This window comes from Oncorhynchus masou, chromosome 25, assembly GCF_036934945.1.
Source record: "Oncorhynchus masou masou isolate Uvic2021 chromosome 25, UVic_Omas_1.1, whole genome shotgun sequence".
In the NCBI taxonomy this organism is placed as follows: domain Eukaryota; kingdom Metazoa; phylum Chordata; class Actinopteri; order Salmoniformes; family Salmonidae; genus Oncorhynchus; species Oncorhynchus masou.
In genome coordinates, this window is record NC_088236.1 from 40871649 (window position 1) to 40888398 (window position 16750).

General features: G+C 45.5%; 1 protein-coding gene across 2 annotated transcripts in view; it reads right to left on the reverse strand.

Moving 5' to 3' along the window:
• LOC135514336 (BDNF/NT-3 growth factors receptor-like) overlaps positions 1-16750 on the reverse strand; it is a 93292-nt gene that overhangs the window by 27544 nt on the left and 48998 nt on the right. The window contains exons 15-16 of one of the 2 annotated variants that reach the window (XM_064937752.1): positions 14506-14678; positions 10345-10585 (exon numbers count right to left, since the gene is read on the reverse strand). In XM_064937752.1, the coding sequence (XP_064793824.1) occupies positions 10345-10585; positions 14506-14678 (414 nt within the window). Of the gene's footprint in view, positions 1-10338; positions 10586-14505; positions 14679-16750 lie in introns of both variants that reach the window. The other variant, XM_064937751.1, reaches the window with a different exon arrangement.

Genomic DNA, 16750 nt, shown 5'->3' on the forward strand with positions numbered 1-16750 from the left:
AAGAGAGACTGCCTTGGCCCTCCTTGCAGCCTCCTCCTGATGGCGTACTTCCTGCACTACCATCTTCCGCCGCTCTGGTGCAGTGGCCTTACTCCAAGCAGCACGGCTAGTTAGCCCAAGGCCTCCTCTCCCTTGCTGAACATGACCCACAATGTCAGCATGTCTGAGGGCTGCTGTTGCCTCCTGGACTGCTTTTCCTGGCCTCCATTTGCGCCCAGTTTCCAAGGTCGGCGCGTTGTTGCTCACCACTGGGTCTCGAGATTCATTCAGTGTCATCTGGAGCCTGGTTTTTGCACACTTGGATTCCTCTGTTAGACTGGTGAGGGGCAGCTTGAGGACACCATCTCCATAGAGGCCTATGGTGGTAAGGCATCGTGGAACTCCGAGCCACTTCTTTAAGTAGCCTGTGACTCCTCTTTCCATCTTTTCCACTGTTGAGATTGGAACCTCATACAGTGCTAAGGGCCACAACACCCGGGGTAGGAGACCAACTGCAGACACCAGGCCTTTAACTTTCCAGGTAGCTGGGTGTTGTCGATGGACTGTAGGCTACTACTGATGTCTTTGCGCAGCTGTTGCACCTGGTCTTTGTCCTTCAGGCTTGCATCATACCACCTTCCAAGGCTTTTTACCGGCTGCTCAGACACTGTTGGGATTTGGTCATCTCCGATGAAGAATTTCAGGTCAGAGAGTACTCCCTTCACAATCGAGATGCTGCGTGACTTGGATGGTTTAATCTTCATACGGGCCCAGCTGATGTTCTCCTCGAGTTTTCTGAGCAGTCTCCTGATGCATGGGACAGTGGTGGTCAATGTTGTAATGTCGTCCATGTAGGCTCTGAGTGGAGGGAGGCGGAAACCAGAGTCGACTCGCTGTCCACTAGCAACCCATTTTGGGGATCTGATGATAACCTCCATTGCCATTGTGAATGCCAACGGAGAAATGGTACATCCCACCATTATACCTACATTCAGGCACTGCCATGAGGTGGTGAACTCTGAGGGGGTGAAGCAGAACTGCAGATCCTGGAAGTACGACTTCACCAGGTTTGTGATGGTGTCCGGTATGTGGAAAAATCTGAAGGCAGACCAGAGGAGTTCATGGGGCACAGAGCCACATGCATTGGCGAGGTCGAGGAAGACTACATGGAGGTCCCTTTTCTCCACCTTGGCCATTTGGATCTGGTGCCAGATCATGCTGGAATGTTCCAAGCAGCCAGAGAACCCTGATATTCCTGCCTTCTGTACAGATGTATCGACGTACGCATTCCTTTGCAGGTACTCGGCCATCCTCTGGGCAATGACCCTAAAGAAGATTTTACCCTCGACATTCAGTAAGGAGATTGGGCGGAATTGGCTGATGTTCACTGCATCCTTCTCCTTAGGGATCAGAACCCCGCCTGCCCTACGCCACACTTTTGCCAAGCTGTTCTCATAAGCCTCCAGAGGAAGCTCAGGACATCTGGTGCGTTCTTATACACTTTGTACGGGACTCCATTTGGCCCCGGGGCTGATGCTGTTCTTGCCCGTCGAACTGTGTTTTCCACCTCTTTCCATGTCTGAGGGCTGATCTCTGCTCTACGGAGGGATGCCAGGTCATCTTAGGTTTCATTACATACAGTCAAGAAGAACTACTGTATATAAGATCAGCGTCAACTCACCATCAGTACGACCAAGAATATGTTTTTCGCGACGCGGATCCTGTGTTCTGCCTTACAAACAGGACAACGGAATGGATCGCATGCAGCGACCAAAAAACGACTCCGAAAAAGAGGGAAACGAGGCGGTCTTCTGGTCAGACTACGGAGATGGGCACATCGTGCCCCACTTCCTAGCATTCTTCTTGCCAATGTCCAGTCTCTTGACAACAAGGTTGATGAAATCCGAGCAAGGGTAGCATTCCAGAGGGACATCAGAGACTGTAACGTTCTGTGCTTCACGGAAACATGGCTCACTGGAGAGACGCTATCCGAAGCGGTGCAGCCAACGGGTTTCTCCACGCATCGCGCCGACAGAAACAAACACCTTTCTGGTAAGAAGAGGGGTGGGGGTGTATGCCTTATGGCTAACGAGGCATGGTGCGATGAAAGAAACATACAGGAACTCAAATCCTTCTGTTCACCTGATTTAGAATTCCTCACAATCAAATGTAGACCGCATTATCTACCAAGAGAATTCTCTTCGATTATAATCGCAGCCGTATATATCCCCCCCCCAAGCAGACACATCGATGGCTCTGAACGAACTTTATTTAACTCTTTGCAAACTGGAAACCATTTAACCGGAGGCTGCATTCATTGTTACTGGGGATTTTAACAAGGCTAATCTGAAAACAAGACTCCCTAAATTTTATCAGCATATCGATTGCGCAACCAGGGGTGGAAAAACCTTGGATCACTGTTACTCTAACTTCCGCGACGCATATAAGGCCCTGCCCCACCCCCCTTTCGGAAAAGCTGACCACGACTCCATTTTGCTGATACCTGCCTACAGACAAAAACAAAAAAAATAAGCTCCCACGCTGAGGTCTGTCCAACGCTGGTCCGACCAAGCTGACTCCACACTCCAAGACTGCTTCCATCACATGGACTGGGACATGTTTCGTATTGCGTCAGATAACAACATTGACAAATACGCTGATTCGGTGTGCGAGTTCATTAGAACGTGCGTTGAAGATGTCGTTCCCATAGCAACGATTAAAACATTCCCTAACCAGAAACCGTGGATTGATGGCAGCATTCGCGTGAAACTGAAAGCGCGAACCAATGCTTTCAATCAGGGCAAGGTGTCTGGTAACATGACTGAATACAAACAGTGCAGCTGTTTAAACGTTTAAACGTGTTAACCCTCGCAAGGCTGCAGGCCCAGACGGCATCCCCAGCCGCGCCCTCAGAGCATGCGCAGACCAGCTGGCTGGTGTGTTTACGGACATATTCAATCAATCCCTATACCAGTCTGCTGTTCCCACATGCTTCAAGAGGGCCACCATTGTTCCTGTTCCCAAGAAAGCTAAGGTAACTGAGCTAAACGACTACCGCCCCGTAGCACTCACTTCCGTCATCATGAAGTGCTTTGAGAGACTAGTCAAGGACCATATCACCTCCATCCTACCTGACACCCTAGACCCACTCCAATTTGCTTACCGCCCAAATAGGTCCACAGACGATGCAATCTCAACCACACTGCACACTGTCCTAACCCATCTGGACAAGAGGAATACCTATGTGAGAATGCTGTTCATCGACTACAGCTCGGCATTCAACACCATAGTACCCTCCAAGCTCGTCATCAAGCTCGAGACCCTGGGTCTCGACCCCGCCCTGTGCAACTGGGTACTGGACTTCCTGACGGGCTGCCCCCAGGTGGTGAGGGTAGGTAACAACATCTCCTCCCCGCTGATCCTCAACACTGGGGCCCCACAAGGGTGCGTTCTGAGCCCTCTCCTGTACTCCCTGTTCACCCATGACTGCGTGGCCACGCACGCCTCCAACTCAATCATCAAGTTTGCGGACGACACAACAGTGGTAGGCTTGATTACCAACAACGACGAGACGGCCTACAGGGAGGAGGTGAGGGCCCTCGGAGTGTGGTGTCAGGAAAATAACCTCACACTCAACGTCAACAAAACCAAGGAGATGATTGTGGACTTCAGGAAACAGCAGAGGGAACACCCCCCTATCCACATCGATGGAACAGTAGTGGAGAGAGTAGCAAGTTTTAAGTTCCTCGGCATACACATCACAGACAAACTGAATTGGTCCACTCACACAGACAGCATCGTGAAGAAGGCGCAGCAGCGCCTCTTCAACCTCAGGAGGCTGAAGAAATTTGGCTTGTCACCAAAAGCACTCACAAACTTCTACAGATGCACAATCGAGAGCATCCTGGCGGGCTGTATCACCGCCTGGTACGGCAACTGCTCCGCCCTCAACCGTAAGGCTCTCCAGAGGGTAGTGAGGTCTGCACAACGCATCACCGGGGGCAAACTACCTGCCCTCCAGGACACCTACACCACCCGATGTTACAGGAAGGCCATAAAGATCATCAAGGACATCAACCACCCGAGCCACTGCCTGTTCACCCCGCTATCATCCAGAAGGCGAGGTCAGTACAGGTGCATCAAAGCTGGGACCGAGAGACTGAAAAACAGCTTCTATCTCAAGGCCATCAGACTGTTAAACAGCCACCACTAACATTGAGTGGCTGCTGCCAACACACTGACACTGACTCAACTCCAGCCACTTTAATAATGGGAATTGATGGGAAATGATGTAAATATATCACTAGCCACTTTAAACAATGCTACCTTATATAATGTTACTTACCCTACATTATTCTTCTCATATGCATACGTATATACTGTACTCTATATCATCGACTGCATCCTTATGTAATACATGTATCACTAGCCACTTTAACTATGCCACTTTGTTTATATACTCATCTCATATGTATATACTGTACTCAATACCATCTACTGTATCTTGCCTATGCTGCTCTGTACCATCACTCATTCATATATCCTTATGTACATATTCTTTATCCCCTTACACTGTGTATAAGACAGTAGTTTAGGAATTGTTAGTTAGATTACTTGTTGGTTATTACTGCATTGTCGGAACTAGAAGCACAAGCATTTCGCTACACTCACATTAACATCTGCTAACCATGTGTATGTGACAAATAAATTTGATTTGATTTTGATTTTGATTTGATTTGATTTGATTTGAATATGATGTTCCGTAGGTTGAATGGGTGGGATATCTGATGGGATGGCCAGATGCTCATGTCGCTTTGAGTCAAAGTTTGTTGTTCTCAGGTGCTCCTCTAGGTCTTTCTTTGTTGTTTTTAGAGCTCCACTTTTTTCCTTTGTGAAGAGACTTTTAAGGAACTTGAAGGGATCGAGTTCTAGTTTGTTCTTTCTTCCTTCTGCGTTTCCGTAGGTTCTCTGCTCTACGGAGGGATGCCAACCGGGTTTTGATGTCAGCCTGAAGTGCCTCTATGCCCTCCTTTTCCACTTCCAAGGCCTTCTTCCACTGTTTCTTAAGCTGCCGCCTTTCTTGAACGAGGCACTTGATTTCTTGTTGCCTCCTGGAAACTGGTGGGGTTGGAACCTTTCTCCCGCCTTTTGCCTCTTCCACTCCAAATCTTTCTGTCCCGTACTCATAGATGATGTCCCCCATCCTCTCCAACTTCTTCTCCACTGTGCCTCGAAGTCTCTCGAGGGTCAAGGTAAGGTAATTCACTGTTTCCCACAACTTCTTGTCACTGGCGCCAGGCCACTTCACATACAGTCTGTGCCCTGGTAGTCTCCTCTCGACTGCAGGTCTGGGAGGCTGGGTGAGTTCCACTAATGTTGTTGGTTCCACCTCAGTTGCTACTTCGGTGCTTGAGTTTATGTCCTCCATGACAGTGGTACTGATGCACTGCAAACTATGGTTTGCGTCCAGTTGCTGTGCTTCATTTGACTGATTTCATCGCTTTCGCAGAAAGTAATCAATGCGAGTTCTCTGTCTCTCTTTACCCAAACACCCCTTCTTCCCCTGGTGGATCCTCAGCCCATGGTGTGATGTAACTTTCCTCCAACCACAGACACATACCTGCATCTGTTTGTGGCCCACTGTTGCAGCAGAACTTGTGACAGTTGCTGTGGTGTTCTCTTGTGCTGTGCTCTCATTACTCGTAGTCGTTTCCAGTCCAGTCGTTACCAAGTTGTCAGCCAATGAATAATACTCAATTAAAGTATTATTATAATATTGATTGATTGACTATGACTTTTCAGATCACCCTGTAGTGCTATCTGCAGAGTTAGCTCCAGGTAAATGTTGCAATTCTTCAGCCATTGCTGGACCTGTGACCAAAACTCCCCCTCATTGTTCCAGTAGACTGAATTGCGTAGCCTTGTGTTTCTACGGAGATTGCCATTCCACTGGGAATCACTGTGTTTCTTATCCTCAGGAGTGAGTATAGCGAGCCTTGTCTCTCGGTCTGTAATTAAAAAGCATACAGATTTGTGTGGTCCTGCGGATTAAAGAGAAATGATAAATGAGGCTGATCTTTACGTACAATTCGTCTCCTTTTTTCCCTGAGTATGTTGGTGCGTCTGAATTGCACTAGTGAATAGGGTACCATTTCAGATGCAGCCACTGTCAGGCATAATCTCTAGACAGGAAGCCACTTGTGCTGGTCCACCTTCTGATCCCTCCTATGACATCATTGTTCATCATTCTTTCACCCAACTATAAGGGGAGAGAGCAGCTCTGTCTATTTCTCAGCATCTATCATTGGCTGTTTTCTCTTTTTTTCATTTCTTTCTCTCCACACTCGGTCCCTTCTCTCAACCTCTTCACTCTGAAGCCTCTCTTCTCTTTTCTCCCGTACCCCTCCTCTCTTGCATCTATATTTGTGTGGATTTCTTTGACTCACTCTCCATTTCGCCTCCCGCCCTCTCTCCTCATCTCTCTCTCCCTCTCGCTCTCTTTCCCTCCTTTTCTGCCTCTCTCGTTCTCTGTAGTATCGGAGCTGCATACTAATAGAGTTCTTTAATTACTTTTTTTCATAGGGACTGTCTGATTTAACTTAAGCTGTGCTGCCCTTGCACATTGCTATGGCGAAACTCCAGTGGTTAATTGTACTAAGAGGAGGCGTGTGCGTGTGTGTGCGTGCGTGCGTGCGTGTGTGTGTCTGTGTGTCTGTGTGTGTATGTGTGTGTGTGTGTGTGTGTGTGTGTGTGTGTGTGTGTGTGTGTGTGTGTGTGTGTGTGTGTGTGTGTGTGTGTGTGTGTGTGTGTGTGTGTGTGTGTTTCTGGGATGTGTGGGGAGGGGAATAAAAGTTGAGCGTGAGACAGACAGACAGACAGACAGACAGACAGACAGACAGACAGACAGACAGACAGACAGACAGACAGACAGACAGAGACAGACAGACAGACAGACAGACAGACAGACAGACAGACAGACAGACAGACAGACAGACAGACAGACAGAGACTGACTGACTGACTGACTGACTGACTGACTGACTGAGACGGGGTGAGAGAGCTAGAGGAATGAAGAGATGGAGTAAGATCCAAACACAGAGACACTATTTGAACTAAGGGTGGGTGTCGTTTAGGGTCCTTTTATGCTCCTGTCAATCATATTAATCCCTGGCAGAGCACAGACAGACAGAGCTCTCAGCTCTCAGCTCTCAGCTGTCCATCCATCTGTCTGTCAGGGATATGTTACATACATTTGTGTACCTCCATTTAGTGTTATGTGTTACGTTACAAATGGATTCATGGTCTGGTTACTTAACATAGAAACGAAAGTAGATAGGTTGGTCAGGGAGGATGGGTGGCCTTAGAATGTGACCGTCCAGCGTGTTTGACTCGTGTTGGGGACAACTGTAGCATTTTAGCTAACTCTTCCCTTGACCCGGCTACGTAATTTCTCCTAACCTGCTACGTTAGTTCTCCTAACCTGCTGCGCTAGAATCCTAACCTGCTGCATTAGCCGCTAACGTTAGCCACAAACGCTTACTTGCAACAAGCAGCCTGTCCTCAGGGCAAGACTTACTATACTATACATCCTCCAAGATGTTTGATAAATTACATCATCCAATTAATGTGATATTGTATGGCAGGGTAAGACACATGATACTATACATCCTCCATTTCCTGTTCCATTGGTAATGTAAAATATCCTACTAAATGCGAACAAATTTACATCCCAAATCCTACGAATTGACCTTAGGCCGGGTTGCATAGTAACTACTATACTGCTGACATCTATACACTGACACCTATGAATAAGTCCTCTACAGTGTTTCTCAACCCAGTCCATACACAGTCCATACAGGATGTTGCTGCTGACTAACCGATTCATCCGTTAGTTAGATACTTGATTGGTTAGTTCACTGCAAGCAAGAAAAACTACATCCAGAGGCTGCTTTTCTGGTTGTTGGTGATTTTAATTCTGCATCACTAAGACACCTGATGCCCAACTTCTATCAACACATCTCCAACACCACTAGGGGCGATAAAGTCCTTGACCACTGTTATTCTACTCACAACCAAGGATACAAGCCCTCCCTAGTCCGCCATTCGGCAAATCCGTACTCCTGTTTCCAGTTTACAAGCAGAAATTCAAACATTTGAGAAATGGTCACCAGAATGAGAGATTATGCTACAGGACTGCATTGCTCGCACTGATTGGAATATGTTTCGACACTCCGCCGATAACATTGGTGAGTTAACCAGCTCCGTCTCCGGCTTCATTCGAAAATGCATTCGATGAGGGTTCACTGCTTCGGCCGAGGACTGGAATATGTACAAGAAGCTCCGCTTTGACCTCTGCAGAGTCATCAAACGAGCATAAGGACAATATAGGAATAAGGTGGACTCATATTACACAGGCTCTGCCGCCTGCCGCATGTGGTGCGGACTACAGTCGATTACGGATTACAAAGGAAGACCCAACCGTGATCTGCCCCATAATGCCTCTCTACCAGACGAACCCAATACACGCTTTGACAACAATAACATCGTGCCGGGTGTGAGAGCCGTCACCGACCCAGAGGATTGGGATCTCGCTCTCTGAGGCCGACTGGAGAAAGGTCTTTAAACAGGTCAACATCCGCAAGGCCGCTGGGCCCAACGGGTTTCCAGGGTGCGTTCTCAGAGCATGCGCAGAACAGCTGGCAGGGATATTGAAGGTCATTTTCAAACTCTTCTTGTCCCAGTCTGTAATCCCCACATATTTTAAGATGACTACCATAATTTCTGTCGCCAAGAACTCTAAGGCGTCATCCGACAATGACTACCGCCCTGTAGCACTCACTTCTGTAATCATGAAGTGCTTTGAGAGGCTGGTTATGGCACACATTAACTCCACCATCACAGACACCATAGACCCACTCTATGACAGATCCATAGATGACGCAATCTCAACTGCACTCACCCACCTAGATAAGAGGAATACCTATATGAGAATGCTGTTCATGGACTACAGCTCAGGGTTCAACACCATTGTCACCTCCAAACATGTCTCCAAGCGTAGGACTCTGGGTCTGAACACCTGCCTCTGCACCTGGATCCTGGACTTCCTGACCGGCCAACCCCAGGTGGTAAGGGTAGGCAAAATACCTCCGCCACGCTGACCCGTAACACAGGTGCCCCGCAGGGGTGTGTTCTTAGTCCCCTCTTGTACTCCCTGTTCACCGATGATTGCGTGCCAAGCATGACTCCAATACCATCATCAAGTTTGCCGATGACACGATGGTGGTAGGCCTGATCACCGGTGACGATTGATCAGCCTACAGGGAGGAAGTCTGTGACCTGGCAGTGTGGTGCCAGAGCAACGGCCTCTCCCTCAATGTCAGTAAGTTTGGCATGGGCCCTCAAATCCTCAAAAGGTTCTACAGCTGTACCATTGATAGCATGTTGACTGGCTGCATCACTGCCTGGTATGGCAATAGCATCAACCTCGATCGCATGGAGCTAAAGAGGGTGGTGAGGACAGCCAAGTATATCACTAGGGCCATGCTTCCTGCCATCCAGGGCATCTATATCAGGTGATGTGGAAGGAAGGCCCGGAAAATTGTTAAAGACTCCAAGCACCTAAGCCATAGACTATTCTCTCTGCTTCTGCATGGCAGGCTGTACCGGTGCATCAAGTCTGACACCAACAGGCTCCTGAACAGCTTCTATTCCAAAACAATATGACTAATAAATAGCTAACAAAATCTGAATTAACCTTGTATCCTCATTGACCTTTTTATTTCAACTGTTTGTCACTATGCACACTCACAGGGCCCTACACACTCACACACACTAACTCCATCATCTGCTCACTCACACATAATATGTACATACTGTACATTTATATTGACTACACACACACACACCCTCACATACAAGCTGCTGCTTCTCTGTTTATCTTAAATCCTGTTGCCTAATCACCTTACCCTTATACACAGCTACCTCCATCACTCCAGTATCCCTGCACATTGTAATTATGGTACTGGAACTGACCCTGTATATAGTATGCTTACTTATTTACTCACTTATTGTTTTCTTCATATTTCTTCTTATTTCTTGTGTGTTTTTTCCTAGTATTACATTGTTATTGATTATTGCATTGTTGGGTTTTGAATTTGCAAAAAAAGGTAGTTAACTGTACTTGCGCAAGTGACATAAAAACCTTGAAATGTGAATGTGCTCAAATACTAGTTTTTAATGTAACAGTTCTGAAGAGGACGAAGATTCTATAGCCTGCTGATCATGCCCATGCAGGGAGAGAGAGGGGGAACCATGCAAAGGGAGGTAGTACAATGCCAAGAAAAAAGAGGGCGACACATACACTTACCCTGTAGTAGTCCGTGCTGTACACGTCCCGGGACATGCCGAAGTCACCGATCTTCACCAGCAGGTTCTCTCCCACCAGACAGTTACGTGTGGCCAGGTCTCGGTGGACAAAGTGCTGGGAGGCCAGGTAGACCATGCCTGCAGCGATCTGCTGGGCGATGTGCAGCATCTGGGACTGGGTCAGCTCCACGGGTCGGTTTGTCGGACCGTCACCCATCATCACAGAGTCGGGACCGTGGGCCCTTCAGGAGGAGGGGAGAAAAAAATCAATTGAAACTACAAATCACTACCAGAAATGTGACATCCCATATCTTTCTTAGAACTTAGTGGTGGCATGGTTGTCCTATTGCTATTTTGCATACAACTTTCCCACAACTTTCTAGGAATGGTGCAGGATAGTTGCTTGGCTTTGGAACATTCTTAGCATATGTAGCCCTTTCCTGCAGTCAATGGCTACTGTCATTATACACCTGGCTAAAATATTACAGTAGCTCTATTTGAATCACTTTTATAGTTAACTTTGACACATGCTGGAAACAGAAGATCCAAATCATCTTGGCTCCTGGACTCTGTCCAAGCATTTCCAGGCTCCATTGAGACAATTAGTTATCAATGACACAAGATCAACTCTGTTAATTCCTACCATTGTGACACTACGTTGTCATAATGCTGCATCAAATGTGCATGATCCCAGGGGCGTTGGCAGACACAATGTAAGTAACTTAGTTGACGTCCCCCTAACTGCCCTGAATACCTCTGTTGATCCTACAGATATTGTATGCAGTAACCATGTGCCTATGAACCAGTTACACTGTCAGCCCTGAGGCGGAGTGCCTTAGTAGGAAGTCCACTGTGTGCAGCTCACTGTGCACTATCAGCTCCAATGTACATAACATGAGCAAGTCTACTTCTGACAAGCTTCCCAGTAAAGCATTAAAAACAATCAAGCAACCCATAAAAGTGCTAAAAATAGCCCATATGAACATATGTAGACTAAGAAACAAGGTGCCTGAAGTCAATCACTTGCTTTTAACAGATGATGTTCATATTCGAACAATCTCTGAAGCACACTTAGATAATACCTTTGATGATACAGTGGTAGCAATACATGGTTATGCCTTCTACCGAAAATACAGACATGTCAATGGGTGCGTTGTTGAGGTCTATATTAAAAACCACATTCCTGTAAAGCTTAGAGAAAATTCCATGTTAAATACTGTTGAAGTAATATGGCTATCTGCCTCACCTAAAGCCCATTCTGGTGGGAACTGCTATAGACCAAGTGATAAAAGTCAGTATCTGGATAATATGTGTGAAATGCTTGATAATGTATCTGATATCAACAGATAATTATATTTTCTGGGTGATTTAAATATTGATGTCACGAATCCCTCCGGAACACCTGTCCCCTATTCCCACTGATTAGTACTTGTATAAGTGTGCCCTTTGTTACTATGTCTATTGGTGAGTGTGTGTACCTGCGCTGTGTATTTTGGCTTTTGTGCCATTAGGATTGCACAGATGATTACGGGTCTTGTCCCGTGTGTTAATCATTGTGCACGTGTGTTATTTATTCGAGGTACTCCTCGCTCTTTTGTTTGGGTTTCTACCCTGTGTATTGTATAGTGTCTGTTTGGACTTCGTCCCCGTGCCTTTACACGGCACGCCGTAATTTGGGTTTAATTTTAAAGAACTATTACGCATTCCTGCGCCTGTCTCCCGAATCATTCATACAAACATGACAATTGACTGGCTTTCATCAAGCTGCCCACTGAAGAAAAAACGTCAAACTGTGAGCAGTGCCTTCAACCTGGTTCAGGATTTCAGTCAACCTACTAGGGTAGTTACAAACAACACAGGATTGAAATCATCATCTTTACTAATGCTGCAGAAATCTGCTTTAAAGTAGTATCCAAATTCATTGAATGTATTGATCACAACATAGTAGCCATATCTAGGAAAACTAAAGTTCCAAAGGCTGGGCCTGATATAGTTGATAAGAGGTCATACAATAAGTTTTGCAGTGATTCTTATGTTGAATATGTAAAGAATATTTGCTGGTCTATGGTGTGTAATGAGGATCAACCAGTAGCTGCACTTGACAGATTTATGAAATTCCATATTCCAGTTACTAAAAAGTATGCAAACATTAAGAACATGACTGTAAAAACTGTTAAATCCTCTTGGATTGAAGAGGAATTGAAAAATATTATGGTTGAGAGGGATGAGGCAAAAGGTATGGCAAATAAGTCTGGCAGCCCAACCGACTGGCAAACGTACTGCAAATTGAGAAATAATGTCACTAAACTAAATAAAAATAAACTATACAGTGAAACGAAAATAAATGATGTAAAGAATGATAGTTTAAAGCTTTGGAGCACCTTAAATTAAATGTTGGGAAAAAAGGCAAACTTAGCTCCACCATTCATTGAATCAGATGGCTCATTCATCACAAAACCCACTGATATTGCCAACTACTTTAATGATTTTTTCATTGGCAAGATTAGCAAACTTGCTCGCAACAAACTCTGACACTACACATCCAAGTATATCTGACCAAAGTACAAAAGGCAAGCACTGTACTTTTGAATTCCGTAAAGTGAGTGTGGAAGAGGTGAAAAAATGATTGTTGTCTATCAACATAGACAAGCCACTGCGGTCTGACAACCTGGATGGAAAATAACTGAGGATAATAGAGGACGATATTCCTATTTGACATATCTTCAATATCTACGAGAAAGTGTGTGCCCTCAGGCCTGGAGGGAAGCAAATGTCATATATATTCTATATTGTGAATAAAGAGTTATTTGTCTAACAGAATATAGATGGTGTTCTTTAACCTCTTTGGGATAGGGGGCAGCATTTTCACTTTTGGATAAATAGCGTGCCCAATTTCAACATCCTGCTACTCATGCCAAGAATATAAGATATGCATATTATTAGATTTGGATAGCAAACACTCTGAAGTTTCTAAAACTGTTTGAATCATGTCTGTGAGTACAGCAGAACTTATGTAGCAGGAAAAATTTTATGGCGGGAGTTATGTGCATTAAACGGCTCCCGCCATTTACCAAGTTCTGCTCTACTGCGTTTGACTTCCATGCCACCAGTTACGCACCCCTTGACAGTTAGTGAGACTATCATTTGTTTTTCAACAGGACAATGACCCAACACACTTCCAGGCTGTGTAAGGGCTATTTGACCAAGAAGGAGAGTGATGGAGTGCTGCATCAGATGACCTGGCCTCCACAATCACCTGACCTCAACCCAATTGAGATGGTTTGGGATGAGTCGAGGAGAATCACTACTGTACAGTGTGTGTGACCCTGATTTAGCCCACTAGAGTAATTAAGGAACTTGACAAAAAAACAATATTCTTGGTATTTCATTATTTGAACCGAACGTTTCCTAAAAGTTCAAACATGGTAACATATATATTTCAATGATGGTAATGTTCTAGAAGCATTCTCCATCCGGTTTGACATTGGGAACGTTTTAAATAGTTAATAGAACGTTAAGAAATAACGTTCTTCTGTGGGACTTTCAGTACTTCAGCATAATGTTTCATAAAGGTTTCCTCGTTGTTCTATTTAAAGCCGTTTTCCAAATTGTTCTTGAGAACATTAAGAAAACTTTCCATAAAAACCACAAGGAACTTTAGTAATGTTCAGAAAACATTCTAAGAACATTTACATTCCATTCTCAGAATGTTAAGAAAACTTTCCATAAAAACTTTTTACTAGTCAAGTTCAGAGAAAGAGAAAATATATACAATTTGTTCTCAGCATCAACAAAACTCTCATTATCCTCTATCTTGTTAAGTGTGTTCAGGTGTGTTGGCCGCACCCGCCGCCCACTAATTAAGTGATTGTTTACTTTGAAATGGGGGCTGTTTGAATAGACTAAAATGAACAGCTTAGTATGCATAAAAAAAACATGGCAAGCGAGCTTCATCCTGGTATCGCAGTGGACTAATTCCATCGATAGAGAAAATAAAATTATAGGTTTGGATCTCACTGATGTCACAATAAAAAATAAATGTGTTTGCGTGATTAATGCATAAGGAAATGAATTTCCATCTGTCCTATCTGTTAACGTTCAAAAAAACGTTAACCCAAAATAAGTATATGCCTAATTTGTACATGCCCAAAGAATGGTTTACCTGAGGAACTTGTTGAGGTCCCCGTGCTTCATGTACTCAAACACCATGATGAGGGGGTCGCTCTCCACACACACACCGTAGAAGGTGACGATATGCTCGTGCTGCAGGTTGGTCAGCAACTCGGCCTCTCGATGGAAGTCCTTCCTCGCATTCTCACTGGCCTCTTTCAGGGTCTGAACACACACACACACACACACACACACACACACACACACACACACACACACACACACACACACACACACACACACACACACACACACACACACACACACACACACACACACACACAGGTTAGTACCGACGTTTCCTCAGAACTCACTACATGCACACTGAGTTTGAGAAATGTTTACTGACAGGGTATTATTCTGCCACAAGATGTTTTTGGCTCAAGTCCACCAAGTGCAGACTTAAGTGGCTCTTAGAGTAAAAATGAGTTATAGAAACGAAACCATAGTCCACAATGTTAGCTTATTGGCAATGACCAAGCAGAAATGGTGTACACTTTTATACAGTAAGTGATTACTGTGTCATTGTTTACAGAAGTAGTGTTATTGGTTCTCGTGTTCTGATCTTTGCTATTTTCATGAAATCTGTCATAGCAATTTCAGTGCAGAGGCAAATGCGAGAGAGAGAGAGAGAGTAAGAGAGAGAGTAAGAGAGAGAGAGAGGGACAGAGACAGAGACAGAGAGAGACAGAGAGAGAGAGAGAGAGAGAGAGTGGGGGGGACAGAAACAGACAGAGAGAAAGAGAGAGAAAGAGGGGGGGACAGAGACATAGACAGCGAGAAAGAGAGAGGGGGGGACAGAGACATAGACAGAGAGAAAGAGAGAGAGAGAGAGAGAGAGGGGGGAGACAGAGACAGAGACAGAGAAAGAGGGGGGGGACAGAGACAGAGAGAGACAGAGAGAGAGGGGGGGGGGGACAGAGACATAGACAGAGAGAAAGAGAGAGAGGGGGAGACAGAGACATAGACAGAGAGAAAGAGAGAGAGAGAGAGAGGGGGGGGACAGAGACATAGACAGAGAGAAAGAGAGAGAAAGAGTGGGGGGGACAGAGACATAAACATAGAGAAAGAGAGAGAGAGAGAGAGTAAGAGAGAGAGTACGAGAGAGAGAGAGAGGGACAGAGACAGAGACAGAGAGAGAAAGACAGAGAGAGAGAGAGAGGGGGGGGACATAAACAGACAGAGAGAAAGAGAGAGAGGGTGAGAGACAGAGACAGACAGAGACAGAGAGAGAGAGAGAGAGGGGGGGGGGGGGACAGAGACATAGACAGAGAGAAAGAGAGAGAGAGGGGGGGGGGGGACAGGAACATAGACAGAGAGAAAGAGAGAGAGAGGGGGGGACAGAGACATAGACAGAGAGAAAGAGAGAGAGAGAGAGGGGGGGAGACAGAGACAGAGACAGAGACAGAGAGAGAGAGAGAGGGGGGGACAGAGACAGAGAGAGACAGAGAGAGACAGAGAGAGAGGGGGGCAGAGACATAGACAGAGAGAAAGAGAGAGGGGGAGACAGAGACATAGACAGAGAGAAAGAGAGAGAGAGGGGGGGGGACAGAGACATAGACAGAGAGAAAGAGAGAGAAAGAGTGGGGGGGGACAGAGACATAAACATAGAGAAAGAGAGAGAGAGAGAGAGAGAGAGAGAGAGAGAGAGAGAAGGAACAAGAGAGATAGAGAGAGAGGGATGAAGGGAGAGAGTTTCAGGAAATGTAAGCGATACGGGCCTATATTCATATCTACAGAAATATATAGAAATGATTCTGTATGAATAATTGATTTGGTTCTACAAAAAGTGGGTATATGAGTACATCAGGTGTTTTGTGCTTACAGAGAACTGGAGTGTCCATTCCAGGAAACAGGACTCAACACTATGATCAGAACAGAAATGGACTCGGGCAGTGTTCCCTCAACAAATAAATTGTCACTAAGTCTGCTGAGCGCGAACTTTACTGTGAACACGGAGGCTGTAGTTGCTTAAGTTGCAGTTTTAACAGTGGACAAGTAGGTTACTCTGGCAATTGTATAATAATGTAGGCCTACCAGAGTGACCTACCATCAAAAACAATGGAGAAAATGCATCCCGTAACATTTTAACATTCAGCCTACAGTAGCTGCCAATGTGTGCTGTTCAATTTAGGCCAACATTCCATGAGACATTTTGAGAAGAAAAAAAAAACATCCAGGGTTTGACATTAACCTGTTTATCCACTTGTCCTTCAGACAAGGAGGTGACGGAAAAT